At 44.1% G+C, this 17984-nt stretch overlaps 1 protein-coding gene across 4 annotated transcripts in view; it reads right to left on the bottom strand.

The window, feature by feature from the left end:
* JADE1 (jade family PHD finger 1) overlaps nucleotides 1-17749 on the bottom strand; it is a 59105-nt gene extending 41356 nt beyond the window's left edge. The window contains exons 1-2 of one of the 4 annotated variants that reach the window (XM_049631173.1): nucleotides 17570-17749; nucleotides 210-287 (exon numbers count right to left, since the gene is read on the bottom strand). In XM_049631173.1, the coding sequence (XP_049487130.1) occupies nucleotides 210-261 (52 nt within the window). In that variant the 5' untranslated portion in view covers nucleotides 262-287; nucleotides 17570-17749. Of the gene's footprint in view, nucleotides 1-209; nucleotides 288-15618; nucleotides 15737-17139; nucleotides 17365-17569 lie in introns of those variants that run through there. The other 3 variants (XM_049631171.1, XM_049631172.1, XM_049631170.1) reach the window with 3 other exon arrangements.
* Between the last annotated feature and the right edge of the window lie 235 nt (nucleotides 17750-17984).

The raw sequence follows: 17984 nt of genomic DNA, 5'->3' as shown, positions 1-17984 counted from the left end.
AGGAATGCCTGCCTGCAGTCAACCTCACCAGAAAGATTTGGTTACAGACCTGCAGTATCACACTCAGATGTGATTCTCCAGGCCTTGGCTTTCTCTGACCTGCCTGATATGCAAAGGGCCTCAACTATTTAAAGCATTACATTAAAAAGTCATGTTTTTACACTGACCCAAACGTTGGTAGGCTCCAAGAACAACAAAGCAGGACTTACTGCCATTGTCGTCAGAATCCTCACTGCTGCTGGGAAGGCGACCTCGTTTCATGATCTCCCCGGGAAACAGCAGGCAGCCTGCAAAGCAATGAGACAGCACTTAACCCAAGATGATAATACACAATCATCAAGTTGTGCTTCAGATAGCAGCACAGGATTTACAGCATACAAAAGCAAACAATCGGCTTTAAGGAGCATTTGCATTGTAAACAGTAAAAAGACCAAGGATACATAATTAGGCACAATCATTAACAGGACAGGTTCAAAACCAAGGGGGAAGGGGGGGAGAAGTCAAGTATCAATAGGTCTCCCAAAGGTGCCAGGTTTCTCTCTAGTTCCAGTTGACATTATCACTACCAACTACTCCAGGAGTCTTTTTAGCTGACTGGCGGCAAGCACTGCAAAAAAAAAAAACCCGCGGCAATGAGCACAGTGATTCCTCACTACAGACAGATTCATATTTTACGTGTGTATATGGGGGATGGGGATGAGGCTGTGCCTGAATGTGTGAATATTTACACTGCACTGGGCAGGATTATGCTTCTCAGGCAAATTTTGCTAAAATAATCCTAAAAGCCAAATAATCTGGAATTCTAGGAACAAAACAAACGGGGGATTGGGAAAGCAAATACCTCCTCCAGCCATCTCCAACCCCTCAGCATTCACAGCTGGAACAGAAAGGGACCAGACATATAATTTCTGATCCAGCTCCCTCCCCTTTACTCATGAGAAAACTGAAGCCAAAAAGTTTAAGCAGCAACTTGCCCAAGGTCACACTGTAAGCAGGAGCTTCGAATTCCAAAACCAATTCACTGCCCTTGACCCACCTCCTTATAGCCTGGTCCAACCAACCTAACTTAGCCAGACAGCTGGCCAGCCTTGCTGACTCCTTCCAGATGATAAAAGGCCTCCAGCACCACCAGGTAAGAGAATGACTGCACTCAGGAAAGAGAGCAGTGGACCAAGATTAAGAGCCAATGAACTTTATAAGTCATACGGTCATAATCACACAGGCAGATCTCTAAAGAAATCCAAAAAGCTTTTCCAAACTGAAATTACTAATCACCTTGACATTTTTAGGACGCTGATCTTATTGCAGAGCAATGATTCTCAATGAAGGAGGAAGGCTTTTCAAGTCAGAAGTAGCCACCTAGCCCCTCAGAAAAGTACATCCCAAGTTCCCCTTCACTGGGAATCACAGCATTAGAATGCGATGTGTTTCCCACAGTGCGGCACACAGGCATGGTGTGGAGCAAAATGTGGAGAACCACCATGTTAGAACAAGACAGAAATTAGAAACCCAAAGCTCCACTCTAAATGGACCTATAAAAGAGACCAAAAAAAGAAAAAACACATCATACTGTTCCCAACTACCAACAAACACACCTATATAATTGACTCAAATATTCAGGCCCCTAATCTAGAATTCCAGCATTTCACATTTTCTTTCTGAGACATTTGCCAGTTAAGGTTTGTGAGTTTTTGTTTACCAACTGACTCTTCAATAGAAGAATTTACCAAGTGGAAGCCCAGGAGTCATGATCTGGGCCATGGGCTACGTTATGGGCTAAGGTTTCATACTGTGGGGCTGGGTCACAGTCCTAAAACCCACCCACCCCTTTTCTGCGGAGCCCCCTTCACCCATAACTAAACACCCAGCAATCTAGAACTTGGCCTGGGGCAAACCCATTCTAGTCAGAAGCTTCCAGAGCAAACACCTGTAGCCCACCTTCCCCCCCACTTGGAATGACTGTCTTCTCTGCCCTGTCACCATGTGCCAAAAACTGACAGCTAAACTCTCCTCCAACCTTTCAGAGAAGGGAGCCCTCCTCCTGTCCAACAGGAGGCGCAAAGAGAAAAGGGAAAAGCAAAAGACCACACATTCCTAACTAGCTTCTCAGGCCTAGGTTACCAAAGAGCTAGACAGACAGACAGACAGACAGACGAAGGAAGGAAGGAAGGAAGGAAGGAAGGAAGGCAGGCAGGCAGGCAGGCAGGCTACCTAAAGAGGAATTCCTTAAATTTACGGTGTGATGTGGCACAAGAAGGGTGCAGCTCCCACCTCCTGAGCAGGTGTGTAAGAAATGAGAAGAAAGAGGCAGAGAAAGCCCAGGAAACACTCCCCAGGTAGAAACAAGGAAACCAATGCTGATCATATCTCCACTGATTCAGACAACTTAAATTTATCTAAGGAAAAGAGCTTGAAGAGCTTAGAATCAGAATATTTTTGAATCAAAAAGCCTTCCCCTCCTAGCCTTCAAACACAACTCGCAGAGAAAGCAGTCACTAAATAAAAAAAGCAAGCACTGGCCAAAATAGAATGATGCTCCTAAACACGCTCTCAAGCAAAATTATGCAAGTAAAAGAAGAATAAAAATAGTCTTTTTCTAATGAATTCCATTTTCATCCACCCCAAAAGATCTTAACAAATGAAGGTTGAGAATGAGATACTGTACTTCTCCAAGGAACCTGGCACAATAAAGGGGGGTGGTGCATGGCAGAATTTCTTCCTCTGTGGCTCTAATGTACTTAAACCTTGACATCAGGCTAATTCATCTCACCTGGGGTTACCTGCTATATCAAGAAATCAAAGTACACATTACTATCTTTAAGACACACAATACAAGGGTTGTATGCTTCAAACATCTGTCCAATAAAAGCCAGTGCAAGAAAGTAGAGGGCCCTCACATCATTGCCATTGCTAACTCAGGGCATGGCTGATTATCTAAACACTGGAAGGATACTCAATAACTAATTAAAACTCGGAACACTCCAAAGAAAGCAACAAGAAGATATTATAGCATATAACGCATGCCACATATATGAATACCTAACATAGAAGGAGGTGCTGCAGGAAAATGACCATTTCTAACCTCATGGAACTTCTGGTCTAGTTGAGGAGCTAGACAAATTCAGTAACGGTGCCTGACAGTGGTAAACACAACGCCCTGTAGGAACAGAGGTTGATGGAGTCAGGGAAAAATTCTGAGCAGAGTCCTGAAGAACAAACAAAGGGGAGATAGCCAAAAATGCAAGCACAACATTTTGGTGGTTGTGCTTTGGTTGAAAAGCATTCAAGTATCCAACGACATACATATAGCCTACCATATTACTCTGCACCACATCTTCCCTTTCAGAATCTTACTATTTACTCATTTCTTTACTAACATACATCCCTTTTTTACCTTATATCCAATTGCCAAAGCTTACTGATTCATAATGTAGGACTCTTTCAAGTTCCCCTAACTTTGCCCCACAGATTTGTCTTCAAACACCTGGATACCTTTAAACACCTCCCTTCCTTTCTCCATGCCCACAATCTCTTACCCCTTCCCATTATCACAATAGTTTAATCCTGTGAAGTGACCGAATCAAGTCACTCCCTGTGCAAATCTCTGTGTTGCACACTTGCAAATGGGTCCAGCCAGAAACTCCTCTGGTGTCTCAAAACTCTACCTAAGCATCTCTCCCAACAACTCCCCCATGGCTAGGCTTGTCTCTGCTGGTGCAGGCCTCTTTTGGTTCTCAGCCTCTGCTAATGCTGGCCTCTTTGCCCTTTCCTCCCTACCTACCCCAATCCCACCTTTCTCAGGGAGTCAGCTCAAAGCCACCAAGCATGGTCCCCCATTCCAATTAAAAGCACCTGCATTCTCTACCACTCATTTCATCTTTCAGAACTTTTTCACCCGACTTTTTAATGTGCTTTCTTTAACAATCAACTCTTGCTTTGCATCATCACTTAAATGTTCCATGTATGTGTCTCTCTAAAAATTTACAATAGGGGCAACTGGGTGGCTCAGTTGGTTGAGCGTCCGACTTCAGCTCAGGTCATGATCTCACGGCTTGTGGTTCGAGCCCCGCGTCAGGCTCTGTGCTGACAGCTCAGAGCCCGGAGCCTGCTTTGGATTCTGTGTCTCCCTCTCTTTCTGTCCCTCCCCTCCTCATGCACTCCGTCTCTCTCTCAAAAATAAACATTTAAAAAATAAAATAAAAATTTACAATAAATTGGTCAGAACAGAAATCTTCTTTAGTTAAATATGAAATAAAGACATGGCAGAGAGGGTACCAAGCCAAACACAGCCTCACAGGGCAGCTACAAGAAGACGCACCAGGAACTCTGGTCCAGTCCTCACCCAGACATTCTGCCCAGTTTCATCAAAACTGACTCAAAGTGATTACTCAAAATGATGCCACTTACACTCAAAGTGTCCATTTGCCATGAGAAGCATAACACCTAAGCAGACTTATTATTAGTACTTATTATTAGGCATTTGGGATTTTGTCCAAAAAGAGGAAGCCTACCTAGGAAGCCTGATTATAATAACAACATGGTCTGGAAAGGCCAACTAAGAGGAGCCCGTTGGCCAAAGACCCTGGCTAGATCAGTCAAGTGACAATCCTTTGGCAACTCCATCTCCACTGCAGGGTGGGATGTGCCAAGACAACCAGGCACAAGTGGTGGCTGCTCAGGGCACCACCTCCTCAGGAAACACGGGCACTATTTATACTACAATCCCTACTGAGATTACAAGTAAATCACTTTGCTTCGATCTCGTGTGTCACACAGATTAAAACCAGTAGACTAATATGGTAATTCGATTAAATCTGTATTGAGTTGGATACCCAAGATATGGTGAACAAGATGTGAAATGGCCCATGGGAAGACACAGCAAGCAAATAACTGGACAAGTAGCTTCAGTGTGGTAACTGCAGCAAAGGTTACAGGATTACTATTCACAGGACTATGGTGGGGCATGGGATACATAAACGAGATAACAAGGTGCCTCAAAACCTTAAAATTTAAGTTTCCTTAGATTGAAACTGCGGGGGGGGGGGGGGGGGGGGGACCTAAGAAGCACGAAGTTAGAGCAGCCATCAGCTGAAGGAACCCAACCCCAAGGTGGCTCAGGAATTTGAAAGAAGAGTGAACAAGTTCAGTGACCCGGGTGTGGTCCCAGGGAGGAATGACTGGTATGTGATTCTAAGGAAGAAAAAATGAGAAATGACTTCAGGGATAAGGAGTGAAGGGTTTGACAAAAGAATATGATTAAGAATTTGACGATTGTTTACTCACTGCTATTCCTGGGAAAGAGGGGCGATTTGAGGAAAATAAACTGTCCAGTTACTTGAATTACTCTCTCTGGCAGAACATGGACCATTTATTTATCAGGCCATAAACTCTACAGTTACAATAAGGATTACACCCCAGTGATTTTAATTATCTTATGGCTCATATGCAGAAAGTCAGGTTTCTTCCTCAAAGTGTCTATTTTATCCATTATGTTTCATTCTTGTTTATTTCACTCTAAAGTTATAGAAGGTACTCAAATACCTCTAACTACTCTATGTTACCATCTAATGCAATCCTATGTATTAAAATAACCTGTTGGATGAATGATTGAGTTCTCATACATAAACTGAATCCAATGCTCACTGGGCTTTATAGAATTTGAGATGCTTTCACTTTAATATCTAATTGACCCTTAACTGGAGTTACTTCTGTCACATTATTTTTAAATTTACTGGTGTCCTTCCATTTCCTGTCAAAGTTAATCTAATACGTAAATGTACGATATTTTAAAATGTATTTAGAAAATGTGTAATATAAAAATGTATATAAAAAATATTTTCAGACACCAAGTCACCTTTACATAAAAAGTATTTTATAATGAGCTACTTCCTTACCGTTCTGTTTGCTAAGTTCATACAATTTGAGTTATTATTTTTAAATATTATGCAACTGACAGTTTGATTCCTAAGTTACTGATCATTGAATAACCCTCCCATAAAAAAGACTTATATTTTCTTAATAGGTCACCGTCTTATCTTCTATGCAGTACACAGTACCCAATGTAACAAAGTATCCAAATATAATAATGACCTACACTTCACAGTAATTTTCTGTTCCTCAAATGAATGTGAAAGAAATCCAGCTAGTTTCTTATTTGTTTTTAAAGACAACATTAATTGCTCAGAAGTTTTTCAAATTGGCAACATTATTTAGTTCATATACTCACTAACAGTCTAAAAATACTAGAGTGACTATAACTCAAACACAGCTTTCTTACTTTAAGCAGAGTTTTATCTGGTCAAAAAAAAGTCATATATTTGATTTAACTGACAAACTGCTTAGATCTTAAGTGTTAAAGTTTTAACCTTGTCTAAATATTTCAAACCCCCAAAAGCAACTTTTAAAAATGTCTTTCATGTCATACATCAAAATCTGTTTAAAAAATGCTGCCCAAGCTACCATAGAGCCTTTGCAAAGATGTCACACTTGAAAATATTCAGTGGAAACTTGTTTATTTTAGCAATAAATAACCACCTCTCCCAAAAAAAGATTGTAACTGACCAGATAATCATGACTACAATATTCATTCCTACAAACATCACTAATAAAGCCCAAGTGCTATAACACATTAGTTCACTGTAAATTCTTCATAAATGATTTGTAAACCCGGTCTTTTAAAGTCAATAGAAACATTGTTTAAGATTTTAAAGAACTTATATATTTGAGTGGTTCTAAATGAATCACAAGCAGCTCCCATTTGCCAATTTATAAATAATCCAATCCCTGCTTATGAGAGCCTTAAAAACAATCAGACCCCTCCCAGGTCTCTGTAATCACTGACTCAATTAGAGTCAGCAACTGAAGAGCAGCTATGACAAAACACTGCAATCATTTGTATTTAGAATTTTTTTTTTTAACTTCTCTTGACATAGGAATGAATGAATTCACACCAGAACTTAATAAAGGCAGTCAGTCACCATGGCCTCCCATCTCGAGCTTCTATCCCTATTTCCATCTACTCAGAATTCTTTTTTGTTTAGATCTACATGTTCAGATATGGAAAGATGCCAGAGACACATTAAGAAACACAAGCAAACTGCAAGGGGGGGGGGGGACCTGAAATATAGGCCCATTTACATGTAAAAGGGACAAAAGAAGAGAGTATATATACACACCAATTGCTTGCTTATTCATTTCTGGAAGAACATAAAGGATACTAATAATGGTGTTTACTTCTGAGAAATGTGACCAAAGTGTTCCAGATAGAATGGGTTGAGAACTTTTACTTCTCTTTATGACCTTTTATATGACTTTTAATTGCTTAGCCATGATCCTGTCCTACGTTTATAATAGTAAAGATTTAAATTCCAAAACCCTTCTTCCCTGGGAAGACCCTGGGAGCACAACTTTTCAGTCCCATGCAAAGCACCAGCCTAAAATAAGCAGCCAGCAATAAACTATGTATCCCCCACCTCCTTCCTGATAAGATGGGGTACCAAATGCTTTTGTCTGGCTTCTAAAGAATGTTTGATGGAATAGTACAGAAGGAAAAAAGTAGAAAAGGTAATAGGATAATACCATAAAATGCTAGTATCACACACTATTTACTTCAAAAGCAAAAGTTTTAAAACACATAATAGCCATTACCAGTAGAAGCTCACTAAAAATAAGAATAGAAAAACCCTAACCTAGACAGGAAAACTAGAGTTTAAACTACCTTTAAAGAATAAACATTCAACTTCCTAACCATTTCAAGAGTAGTACTATTTTGGAAAAAAATAAAAATAAAAAAGCTACATTCCAGAGATGGCGACCAAATAGGCCATTTCCTCCACCCATGGCAGGCATGGTTAATAAATTGAGTCATTCTTTTCCACAAGCCCAGACATGACTTCAGAATCCTCCTTAACACAGTGCTACCACTCAGTCAGAATTCATATGAGATAAAGCCCCTATTTGCCCCATATTTACTCCTCTTTACATACTGTTTTTGACAATTACCAGGGAAAACTGAAGGTTTTTTTCTAAAGCACTCACTGAAATCAGAAATTTGTGATCCAGTCTGCCCTAGCGTCTCTGAACCAAATCCTAATGTACATAATATATATAAATACCCACGCAAATTAGGTCAAAGTCTAAAAGCCCACTGAAGAATAACACTTAAAAAAACCGAAGTGTTAACAGCAGATAGTTTCTGCATGAACCAAGGTAAGAGTAAGGAGGGAAAGGAGTCTGTCTACAAGCCCTTCCTTGAAAGAGTAAGTCAATAAATGCAAAGTGTCTACAGGGTAATTTTGAAAGATTTTTAAACGTTCAAACCAGATGTTCCTATACAGGATATACAAAGCAGCTTCTGCAGAAACCAGACTCAACCAGCTAATGACAATTACACTGTGCACAGATTGAAATGCAGCTGTTTTGAGGAACTTTGTTCCTTGATTATAGCCGGTTGTTAGAAACTATCAGTTACCACTAACAATGTTAAGTCACCAAAAATTTTTAAAGTACTGTTACAAAGACAAAAAAAATGACTCCCAATGTTGCATATTAGAAGACCTAAATAGCACACTTTACTAAAAACACCTTTACACATCTGAGTTACATATGAAGACAAACATTTCACCATAATTGCACAAGTCTTGTTATTATGGTCATTGAAACACACAGATGATTTCAAAACCTAGGAGCAAGGTCTCCAGAAGTATTCTGAGTTCAAGGCTAAAAGGAGTCTCACCCCATGGATTGGGTCTATAGGAAATCTTCCCAAAAGGAACCCATAAATAATCGCAGCGCTACAAAACATTTCAGAGATAATTTAATCCACTTTTCCTAATTTTAAAGAGAAGTACATAGAATTCTGGAGAGGTTAACCAGCATGAGCAAAGACACACACACACAGGTCTAGTGCAAAGCCAGTCTCCAAACAAAAGACCAGTTCCCAAAGCAAGCAGGCATTCCAAAGCCAGCCACCTCCTCCCAGGTGAGTAGACCACAAGCTTCCCCAACTCCTGGATGTACTGTGATTTTGAAAGACGTTATCTAAAGGATTAAAGCCATTTACTATATATTATCAGACAACTAAAATATAATCCATGAAAAACAATCTGTTAAGAAACTGAAACGTAGTTTCCTGGCAAGCTGATAGGAAGACGGCTGTAAGTCCCACTCGACCTGGTAGAACAGAATGTGCTAGTTTTCTGAACACTAATCAGAGGGGTGTGAGTCCTCCGAACAGCAGGTATTGGCTTCTGAGTGGTCGAACACACACATCCTACTTGGAGAGAAGTTATCTCCCTCTGTAGGGAACTCCAGTTTGTAATGCATGTTCCCTTACACAGGACTTCTTGGCCTGGCCCCCTTGAGGGTGTGACTCCCTAAGTGTGCTTTCCCAGGTACACAAGGGCCCAGGTTATAAATTCTATCCTCAAAGGGGATCTAAGAACCAAAAAGTTAAGAGCCACAGCCCTCAGACTAGCAAACTCCCTCCACATTTATCAAACAAACTTTTAATTTCAACTTATTTTCAGGTTCCTACCAGAAAGGTAACTTAGCCCCAGCAGGAGTAATCTGGTGACTAGGTAATGCTGAGTCTCACTGTAAAAATCAAAGTTTCACAGCTTGTTTTTGTCCACCCCCTGAACTAAAAATGGTTTTTACATATTTAAATTGGGGGTGGGGGAGATCAAAAGGACATCTCATGACACATAAAAATTATACACAATTCAAAATTTCAGTGTCCACAAATAAAGTTTGATTGTTTTCACACTTCAAAAAGCAGAGTTAAACAGTTTTAACAGAGACCATCAGACCCACAAAGCCTAAAATATTTACTATCTTATGTGGCCCTTTCCAAAAAGTTTACTGATCTCTGCCACAATCAACATACCGGCAGTATGTTTATAAACCAGCATTATGTAGGATCAGTGAAATGTAAATCATGACCAGGTCCTGGGCAAACACGTGCCTTAAAGCTTACAAAGTTAAGGATCAGGCACACTCGTTCCTTTAGAAGTTTTTAACTAGATAGAACAGGTAAGAATGAAAAGAGGAAAAGCAGTGCAGGATGCTCTAAGCCACTTAAATAAAAGCCATGTCTAGAAACCTGTGAATTTTCTCAAACCCTTGAGACTCCTACTTGGAGCCAGTGTATACTAAATTATAAAAACTTCTAACAAGCTTCTTACCTGACTTTCAAGCCAATAACACAATAAGCAAAAAAAAACCTGTTTTAGACAGGCTTTTTTTTTTTTTTTTTTAACATTTATTCATTTTTGAGAGACTGAGACACAGCACAAGCAAAGGAGGGACCGAGAGAGACAGAGACACAGAATCCGAAGCAGGTCCAGGCTCTGAGCTGTCAGCACAGAGCCCAATGCGGGGCTCGAACCCACGAACCACGAGATCACTACCTGAGCCAAAGTCAGACACATAACCAACTGAGCCACTCAGTGGTGTAAAAGGATCACAGAAAACTCATAAAAAGAACTCACCAAAACTTAAACACTACACTGGTATCCAAGAATACATTTAAATTAAAGTATTCCCCCAAATCCCTGAAATGGCATGCAAATTTCAGCGCATCTTGATTTTTCTGGGAGAGGTTCCACAGGTCTCAGATCTTAAGTTTATCCTTCACTTAAAAAAGTTACAAGCCACCAGTAGTCAGCCTACACATCTTAAGTGCATCATTAGATTTCAATGCTGAAATAACTGAGGCTTGTAAAGATGACCATGAGTAATCAAAAAAAAAAAAAAAATCTCAAAATCATGTTTAGTATTCTTTGTATTAAACAAAAGCAAACCATACAACTTGGCTCCAACTCCAGCAACTTGTTAACCTTACCAATTCTTGTTCCTTACCCTAGTAAGGAGTAAAAAAAAAAAAAAAAAATACTCATTTTATTCTTTTTTTGGACTCTTACCACTGAAATCTTCACTTAAATGCTAAGAAACTTGGAAGCTGTCATGAGATTTAATAAAATCTCCTATGCAGACCTTAAATAATCAATACTATATATACATAAATTACTGCCAATTGTGAGCCCTTTTAAAACAAGAGAGTGGGGTGCCTGGGTGGCTCAGTCGGTTGAGCGTCCAACTTCAGCTCAGGTCATGATCTCCCAGTCTATGAGTTCGAGCCCTGCGTCGGGCTCTGTGCTGACAGCTCAGAGCCTGGAGCCTGCTTCAGATTCTGTGTCTCCCTCTCTCTCTGCCCCTCCCCTGCTCATGCTCTGTCTCCCTCTGTCAAAAATAAGTAAACATTTAAAAATAATAAAAAATAAAACAAGAGAAAATTGTGGTTTAATTCCTTCAACAAACAAGCCCAAAAAAACCCAAGGTTTTAAAAATGAACTTACTTCAACAATCCTCTGTCAATTAATTATGTTTTGACTCTACCTGGAGAATCAAAAGCAAAAACTAAATACTGGACTGGTTTTAGAGTAATCAAAAGCTAGATCCTGAACATCTGTTAAGTGCACATAATATACCATTGGTCTGGAGTTAGTCAAGGATTCTGAACGGAAATTCCCCAGCAACTAAGCTTTTCATTCCAGGTCTAGCAATATTTTTGTTGCTTTCAGGTGAGGAAAAGACATCCTTAATAAGCATTCAAGGCTTAGGGCAGATAAGGCCACAATAACATGGCCAGAGTCAGGAGCAATATCCTCTCAGGCTAGATTTTCTCTGTGGACTCTGGACACTTGACCCTAAGCTAAACCTGCAGACAAGATACCACTTCCACTCAAAGGTAAAAAGGCCCTCTCTAAGGCCACCCTGGCATATTTTAGGAATGCAGGGTAACTTTACTCCATCTGAGTCCACAACTGCAAAAACATCAAAACATACACCCCTCACAATCATAAACCAATACTTTTATACAAGTACACCAGGTAAATGGCAATAAACTCTCAAGTCTCAACTTTCTGAAATATCATATACAATAAATAGTAAATATATTGTCTAAATTTTAAATACATGAGCTGCGACATCTTGAAAATGGAGAAAACAGACTGAACACTAAAACTTTCAAGGAAGTAACTTACTGTCTCAGGAATTAAAACACTTCCCCAATTAAGGTTCCTACCAGGCTTCCGATACTATCTGATAAACTAATAACTCCAAGCAAAGCCACTTTTAATGTAAAAACTTTAAAAAGCAGCACCTGGGTGGCTCAGTCAGTTAACTTCCCAACTTCTGATTTCAGCTCAAGTCATGACCTTTTATAGTCATTGAGATTGAGCACCAGAGTCAGCTCCCAGAGTCAGCTCCATGCTGAGCACAGAGCCTGCTTGGAATTCTCTACCTCTCTCTCTCTGCCCCTCCCCCTCTTGGGCACAGACACATTCTCAAGATAAACATTAAGAAAATTTTTGTAATTAATTTAAAAAAATTAAAAGCTATTGTTGAATGTGGTGCCAATGTTTTAACTTACAGGGAGGGAATGAAAGAAGTTTAACACGGGCATAACTGCCTGAAATTAGCCAAACTTTCTGATGCCAACCCAAATAAAAAGCAAGAGGAACTGGTCAAGATGGTCAACTTTATTAACCTTGTGGAGAAACTGGGTTTATAATGCAAATCCTGACAGTTAACTGTAGTATAATGGGTGTCCCCCAATACTAAAGGACAGAAGAGCTCCACCGACAGGAAGTAAGCAAACTGAGATTCATATGCCTCTACCTAACTCCTGAAAAATCCTAGATATAGGACATTAGCGTTTGATATTTTGATGTTTGCTGTTCCAACTTCCTCAGTACTGAAACACAAACAGTTAATAATTCTTTTCCCAACAAGCCTGCAGACAAATACATCAGGCAAATTTCTCTAAAGTATTTTTCAAGCAGATAATTTCTAAATCTAAAACCCAAATTATAACGTTATTTTCATTTCCAACTTTTTAAAAATCCAGTCATGATTAATTCCAAAGGCTTGACTCCTCAGTGTCAGAGGTTCTGTCAAAAAGTAACTACAGATTAAAATCTACTTACGGAAAATAACCAGATGCGATAAATGATCCTCAGCTGGACAGTATTAATTTAGACAAAGCTGCTCTGTTATATTTTAGGGCCAACTGAGGAAATCTGAATATATCTCAGTAATAGAGGAGATGAAAATTTACCAAGCTGGCCAAGGAGTGGGGGGAACCTCCTTATAGACCTGTATACAGTATGATTTCATTTCCATTAAAACATACATATACACACACATAGACAATTATCCATAAAGTGATACAGTAGTGATCTCTGGGTGGTAGGAATGTGTTATTATATTTGCCTCTCCGTATTTTCTAATTTCCAACAATGTACATGTAACACCACCTCTGTAATAATACGTGAAGCCACTAAGGGCTCCTTAAAGTCAAAAAAACAGTAATTATTAAGTGCCTACTATAGATGAGTCACATGGAGATAGGCTTTTATTCCAAGTCCTCCTAGTTTTTAGCTAATATACTTCCCCCCAGGCCTCTGAGCTAAGCAACAGCTCATTTTAAAATATAACATTTCCTTAAACTCCTAACAGTTTTTTTTCCTCTCATCTCACTTTCAGGCACACTTACCATTTTTCAGTTTTCTCATTACAGCTCTTCTTTAAACTTTAGTAACTAATATGAAACTAAAATGCTCATGAACTTCTTTCCTTTTAAGTGAACATATATCTAGCTTTATCATAGTTAAAATTTCTGTGGCAACCCATCCAACTTATCTTACTACAAAGCAGCTTACCATTCTAAGATAGAATCAAGTTCAAGTTCTACTGCATATCAGGAAACTCCCTTTATGTCTGGCTGTATAAAAAAAGGGGGGGGGAGGGGCCCCTGGGGGGGGGGGTGCTCAGACCAGTTAACAGTCTGACTCTTGGTTTCTTCTCAGGTCATTATCTAGCGGTTCATGGGTTCCAGGCCCACTTTGGTCTCCGTGATGCCAGCACGGAGGCTGCTTGGGGTTCGTTCTCTCCCTCTCTCTCTCAGACGTGCGCACATACACACTAAATAAACTTAAAAATAAAAGGAGATATGGGGAAACAAAACACTTAGCTGTAAACTGTATCTGTTGTAGACCTGAAAATGCCGAGTCCTATACAAATATAAAAATACACAAACTTAAAGAAAAGCAAAATACCAATCAGGAAACTCATCTGACTTAAAAGTGACATTAAATGAGACCGAAATATTTGGAATAAGAGCAATAAAATTCTGGGTTGCAGATATTTGTCAGAAAGTGTCACCCACAAAACATCCTCTGTATCTCTCCAACATGTGTTGCCCATTCCACTACTATTGTGTTTAAAATGTTAAATCAGTGTAAACATGGTTATAATGAACTCTTCCTTTATCTACCTATAAGTGATTAAATCTTGATTAGCTGTGATTGATCAAAATACAACTTACTATAGTAATCGCTAACCAATGATGGTCCACCACTACTAAACCAGCTTTCAAGGAAATAATTTCCTTGTACCTTAAAACTAGTTCATCAGCTTTGAAAGATAACAGCCTTGGGCTACCAGTAACTAAAAAGCAAGGCTTTCACAGTGGGTTTCCTGAAACACAAAAATAGTACACCTAATAACCTTTGGGAAAGAAGCCCCTAAAGTGTTCCCTCTTGAACAGAGTAAACGGAGGGCTACAGACCCTCGCCCCAGGTGGGCGAGGTGGGGCGCCTGTCTCCTCGTTACTAGAAAGCCAACCAAAGCAGCTTGTAAACGGTCTCCGGGTGACGACGCATTCCTAACGGGTTTCGAAGGCACGTTTAAATCGCCCGCTTTTTTGTTTGCTCGCTGCATTCACCGTGCGCCTGGGCTGCAGCCGCCCCCGCGCGCCCGGGAGGGGGAGCCCAGGGTCGGGAAGCCCGGGGCCGGGTAGTTGGGGGGAGGGGTTGGAGTGGGGGAGAACGCGGGGCAAGGAGAGCCGGGGTGGAGGACCCTGGGACGAGGAGCCCATGCGGGAGGGAGAAGTGCGGGGTGGGCTGGGGGTAGAAGGCAGGAGAGGGGGGAATCCCGGGGTGGGGGGAGCTGGGCCGCCGCCCCGCACCGGAGAACGCTTTGCAAGGCTCCCGCCTCCCGCCAGGGTGTGCGCAGGGCCGCGGCTCCGCGCGGCGCCGCCCCCACCCTCTCTCCCCGCCTGCCTGCCTCTCCTCCCTCTCCTCCTCCTCTTCCCGAGGCGACAGAAACAACAGCGCGGAAGGAGGGGAAAGTAACTCCCGGCACCTCCACCGGAATTAGCCCCGGTGCAGTGATGACACCTTCTCGTGGCGCAACCAAGCCCCGCTCCCTCCGCAGCGGCGTCCCCGCCGCCGCCCTCTCCATTTGAAAGTGGCCACCCCCCGCCGCCGCCGCCGCCGCTCCTCCCGCCCCGCCGCCGCCAGCTGCACCAATCCGCTCGGCCCCAGTTGCAAATCAAACGCTCCCTCGCGTCCAGAAGCCACTTGCGCCGCTGGAAACGGCCGCGCCGTCCCCCTCCCCGAGTCCCTCCCGGGCGGCACCTTTGAGCTGGGGAGGGCGCGCCGGCGAGAAACCGCTGTGAGATGGGAGAGGCGGCGGCGACGGCGAGCAGCCCCGAGCGGGCTCGGCTCCCGCTCCCGCTCCCGCCCCCAGACAGTTCTGGAAACTGTGTATCACCTCTGTCACAGGAAGCCATCCGGGGAGGAAGGCGGCGCGGAACCAACAAACAAACGCCTGCGGCCGCCCGCCGGAATCAGCGCGGGGACGGCGACGGCTTCGGGCCGTTCCCTGGGCGGGGGCGCGGCGGACGCCCCCGCGCCGCAGGCTTTGTGCGGGGCTCCCGCGGCGCGGGCGCGGCGGGCCGGGCGTCCCCGCCCCTGAAGCCCCCCACCCCGGGCCCCGCGGCAGCGCCTCTGGGACCGTTAGGTGACGCTCCGGCCGCGGCCGAGAAAACAGCGCCTCGGCCGCCACCCGCCCCCATTTCCACATGGAGCCGCCTCTCCTCCAACGCCAGAGGCGGGCTACAAAAGTTGGCCCCGGGGCCACCCAGCACCTGCCCACGTGCCGCGGAGGCTCCCTCCCGGGTCTACCCCGTCCCCTCCCCCCCGCCGCCCTCGGCCGCCAGGTCACCTATTACCGGTGGGAGGGGAGAGAGCCTGCTATTTAAACGCCCGCGGAAGTTGAGGCACCCCCACTGGCGGGTGCCGTGCACCTGCCTCCCGCCGCCGCGCTCCGCCACTTTGAGCAGCAGCCGCGTCCCCGGCCCCGCCTCCTGCCCGCAGGCGGGCGGGGGAGCGGGAAGGAGGTGGAAGGGATCGAATTTCTCCAGCAAATGGGACCGTTCCGACAGGATTCGGTTCCCTGGTCAACATTCCACATTCCATCCCTCTCCCGCATTTGCAAGCCAGCGCCAACAACCCGGAAAGCCTGCTGGCTACCAAACAACAGCCCCCAACTCACAAACACACACTCACAAGCACCAGACACGTGCACTGTAGGGCTTTGCAACTTGCAGTCCGGAGGTACACACTGCACGTTCATTTAAGGCAGCGAAGCCAGAGCGACCCCACCCCCACAATTTGCAGATGGTGCCAAAGGTTGCAATTTGCAATCCGTTTTAAGTTCATGGTTAATCGGTACTTTGCTCTACCAATGCCAACTCCTTCCTAATTTCACCGATGAAAGGTTTTACTCTTTACAGTCTCGCTTTAAGTAAAAGGTCTGATTGTTGGAAACCCAATTTAGACGAATCTAATTGCCAAGCTGTCCCTACACCCCTTGCTCACTGCCCTTGAATTGATGCAAAGAATATTTTGGACTCGCGGTGACAAGAGCCAGGGCTACGGCCACCCTACACAGATGTACCTATACACACACCTATGTTTGGACAAATATAGTCGTCCCCCCGCCACCACGGTCACACACACTCTGGATTCATATATGTGCGCGGACCTGCGTTCTGCCATTGCCATCTGTCTACCAAGTTGCTACTATGCTTTCCACTTTCATGCAGCCTAATGCGCTTTGGCTTTTTAAAAATTTGTATAAACTAAAGCCAACTAAACTGGGCTTCTGCTCCTAAACGCGTTTAAATGATGATTCACCTGAAAACCGCATGTTCTTCGCAAATCCGAAAGAAGAAAAAGCTCTTAAGTCTTCAGCCCCCCAAAATTGAAAAATAATCATAATGAAACTTACTGATCCAACATAGATCAATTCTCAGGATCCAAAAATCATCTCTTCCTCCTCTGGCCCCCGCCCCAGCAATGCCCAAGTTACTGGTGGGATAGTAACGCTGCGCTCGGCGGCTGTCTGCCCTCCCTCCTCGCTACAGATCGAGAACCCAATCTTTTGGCGCCATATTAATGACGTACTATATTATTTCCACTAGGCAGCGACCTTCGGCATTAAATTACTCCCGAGAACTCCCGAGCAAAGCAACAAAACCATCAAATATGGCTGAGCCTCTCGGCTCGTCCTGCAGCCGCCGCCGCCGCCGCCGCCGCCACCGCCGCCGCCGCCGCCGCCGCCGCGGTACCGGGACGCGCACACGGACCCACACGCGGACACGCGCGGACACACGCGCGGCGCGCCCACCCCGCGCGCCCCCCGCGGCCCGCGCGCGTACCTGCTGCGGAAGGGTTCGGCTGAGGCGCTGGGCTCCACGCCGCTCGCTCCGCGCTGCATGAGTTCGGGCCGCGGCTGGCGGGCGGGCAGCCGGGCGGGCCCCTGCTCTTGCCGGCGCACACACACTCGGCACTCGCGCAGGGAGGCACTCTCGGACGGGCGTTTGGCTTGTTATGGAGGAAGGGCTATGTGAATCAAACTCATTTCTGGGTCACTGCTGCCACAGGGGGGAGCACTTTAATCCCTTGCCAAAACGAGAGGGTGGGGACATGAGGGCGGAGGGAGCGCGCCGGGAGTCCGCGGCGCGGGGGGCTCAGTCCCTGGTTAACTCTTCGCGGTCCTCGCCGCAGCCGGCTGGGCCTTCGTCCGCAGGAGCTGGCAAAGAGCGGCACTGTTCAGCTTTTAAAATCTCTTCC

This window comes from Panthera uncia, chromosome B1, assembly GCF_023721935.1.
Source record: "Panthera uncia isolate 11264 chromosome B1, Puncia_PCG_1.0, whole genome shotgun sequence".
Taxonomy (NCBI): domain Eukaryota; kingdom Metazoa; phylum Chordata; class Mammalia; order Carnivora; family Felidae; genus Panthera; species Panthera uncia.
Note: the sequence above shows the minus strand (reverse complement) of the source record. Positions and strands in the feature narration are given on the sequence as shown.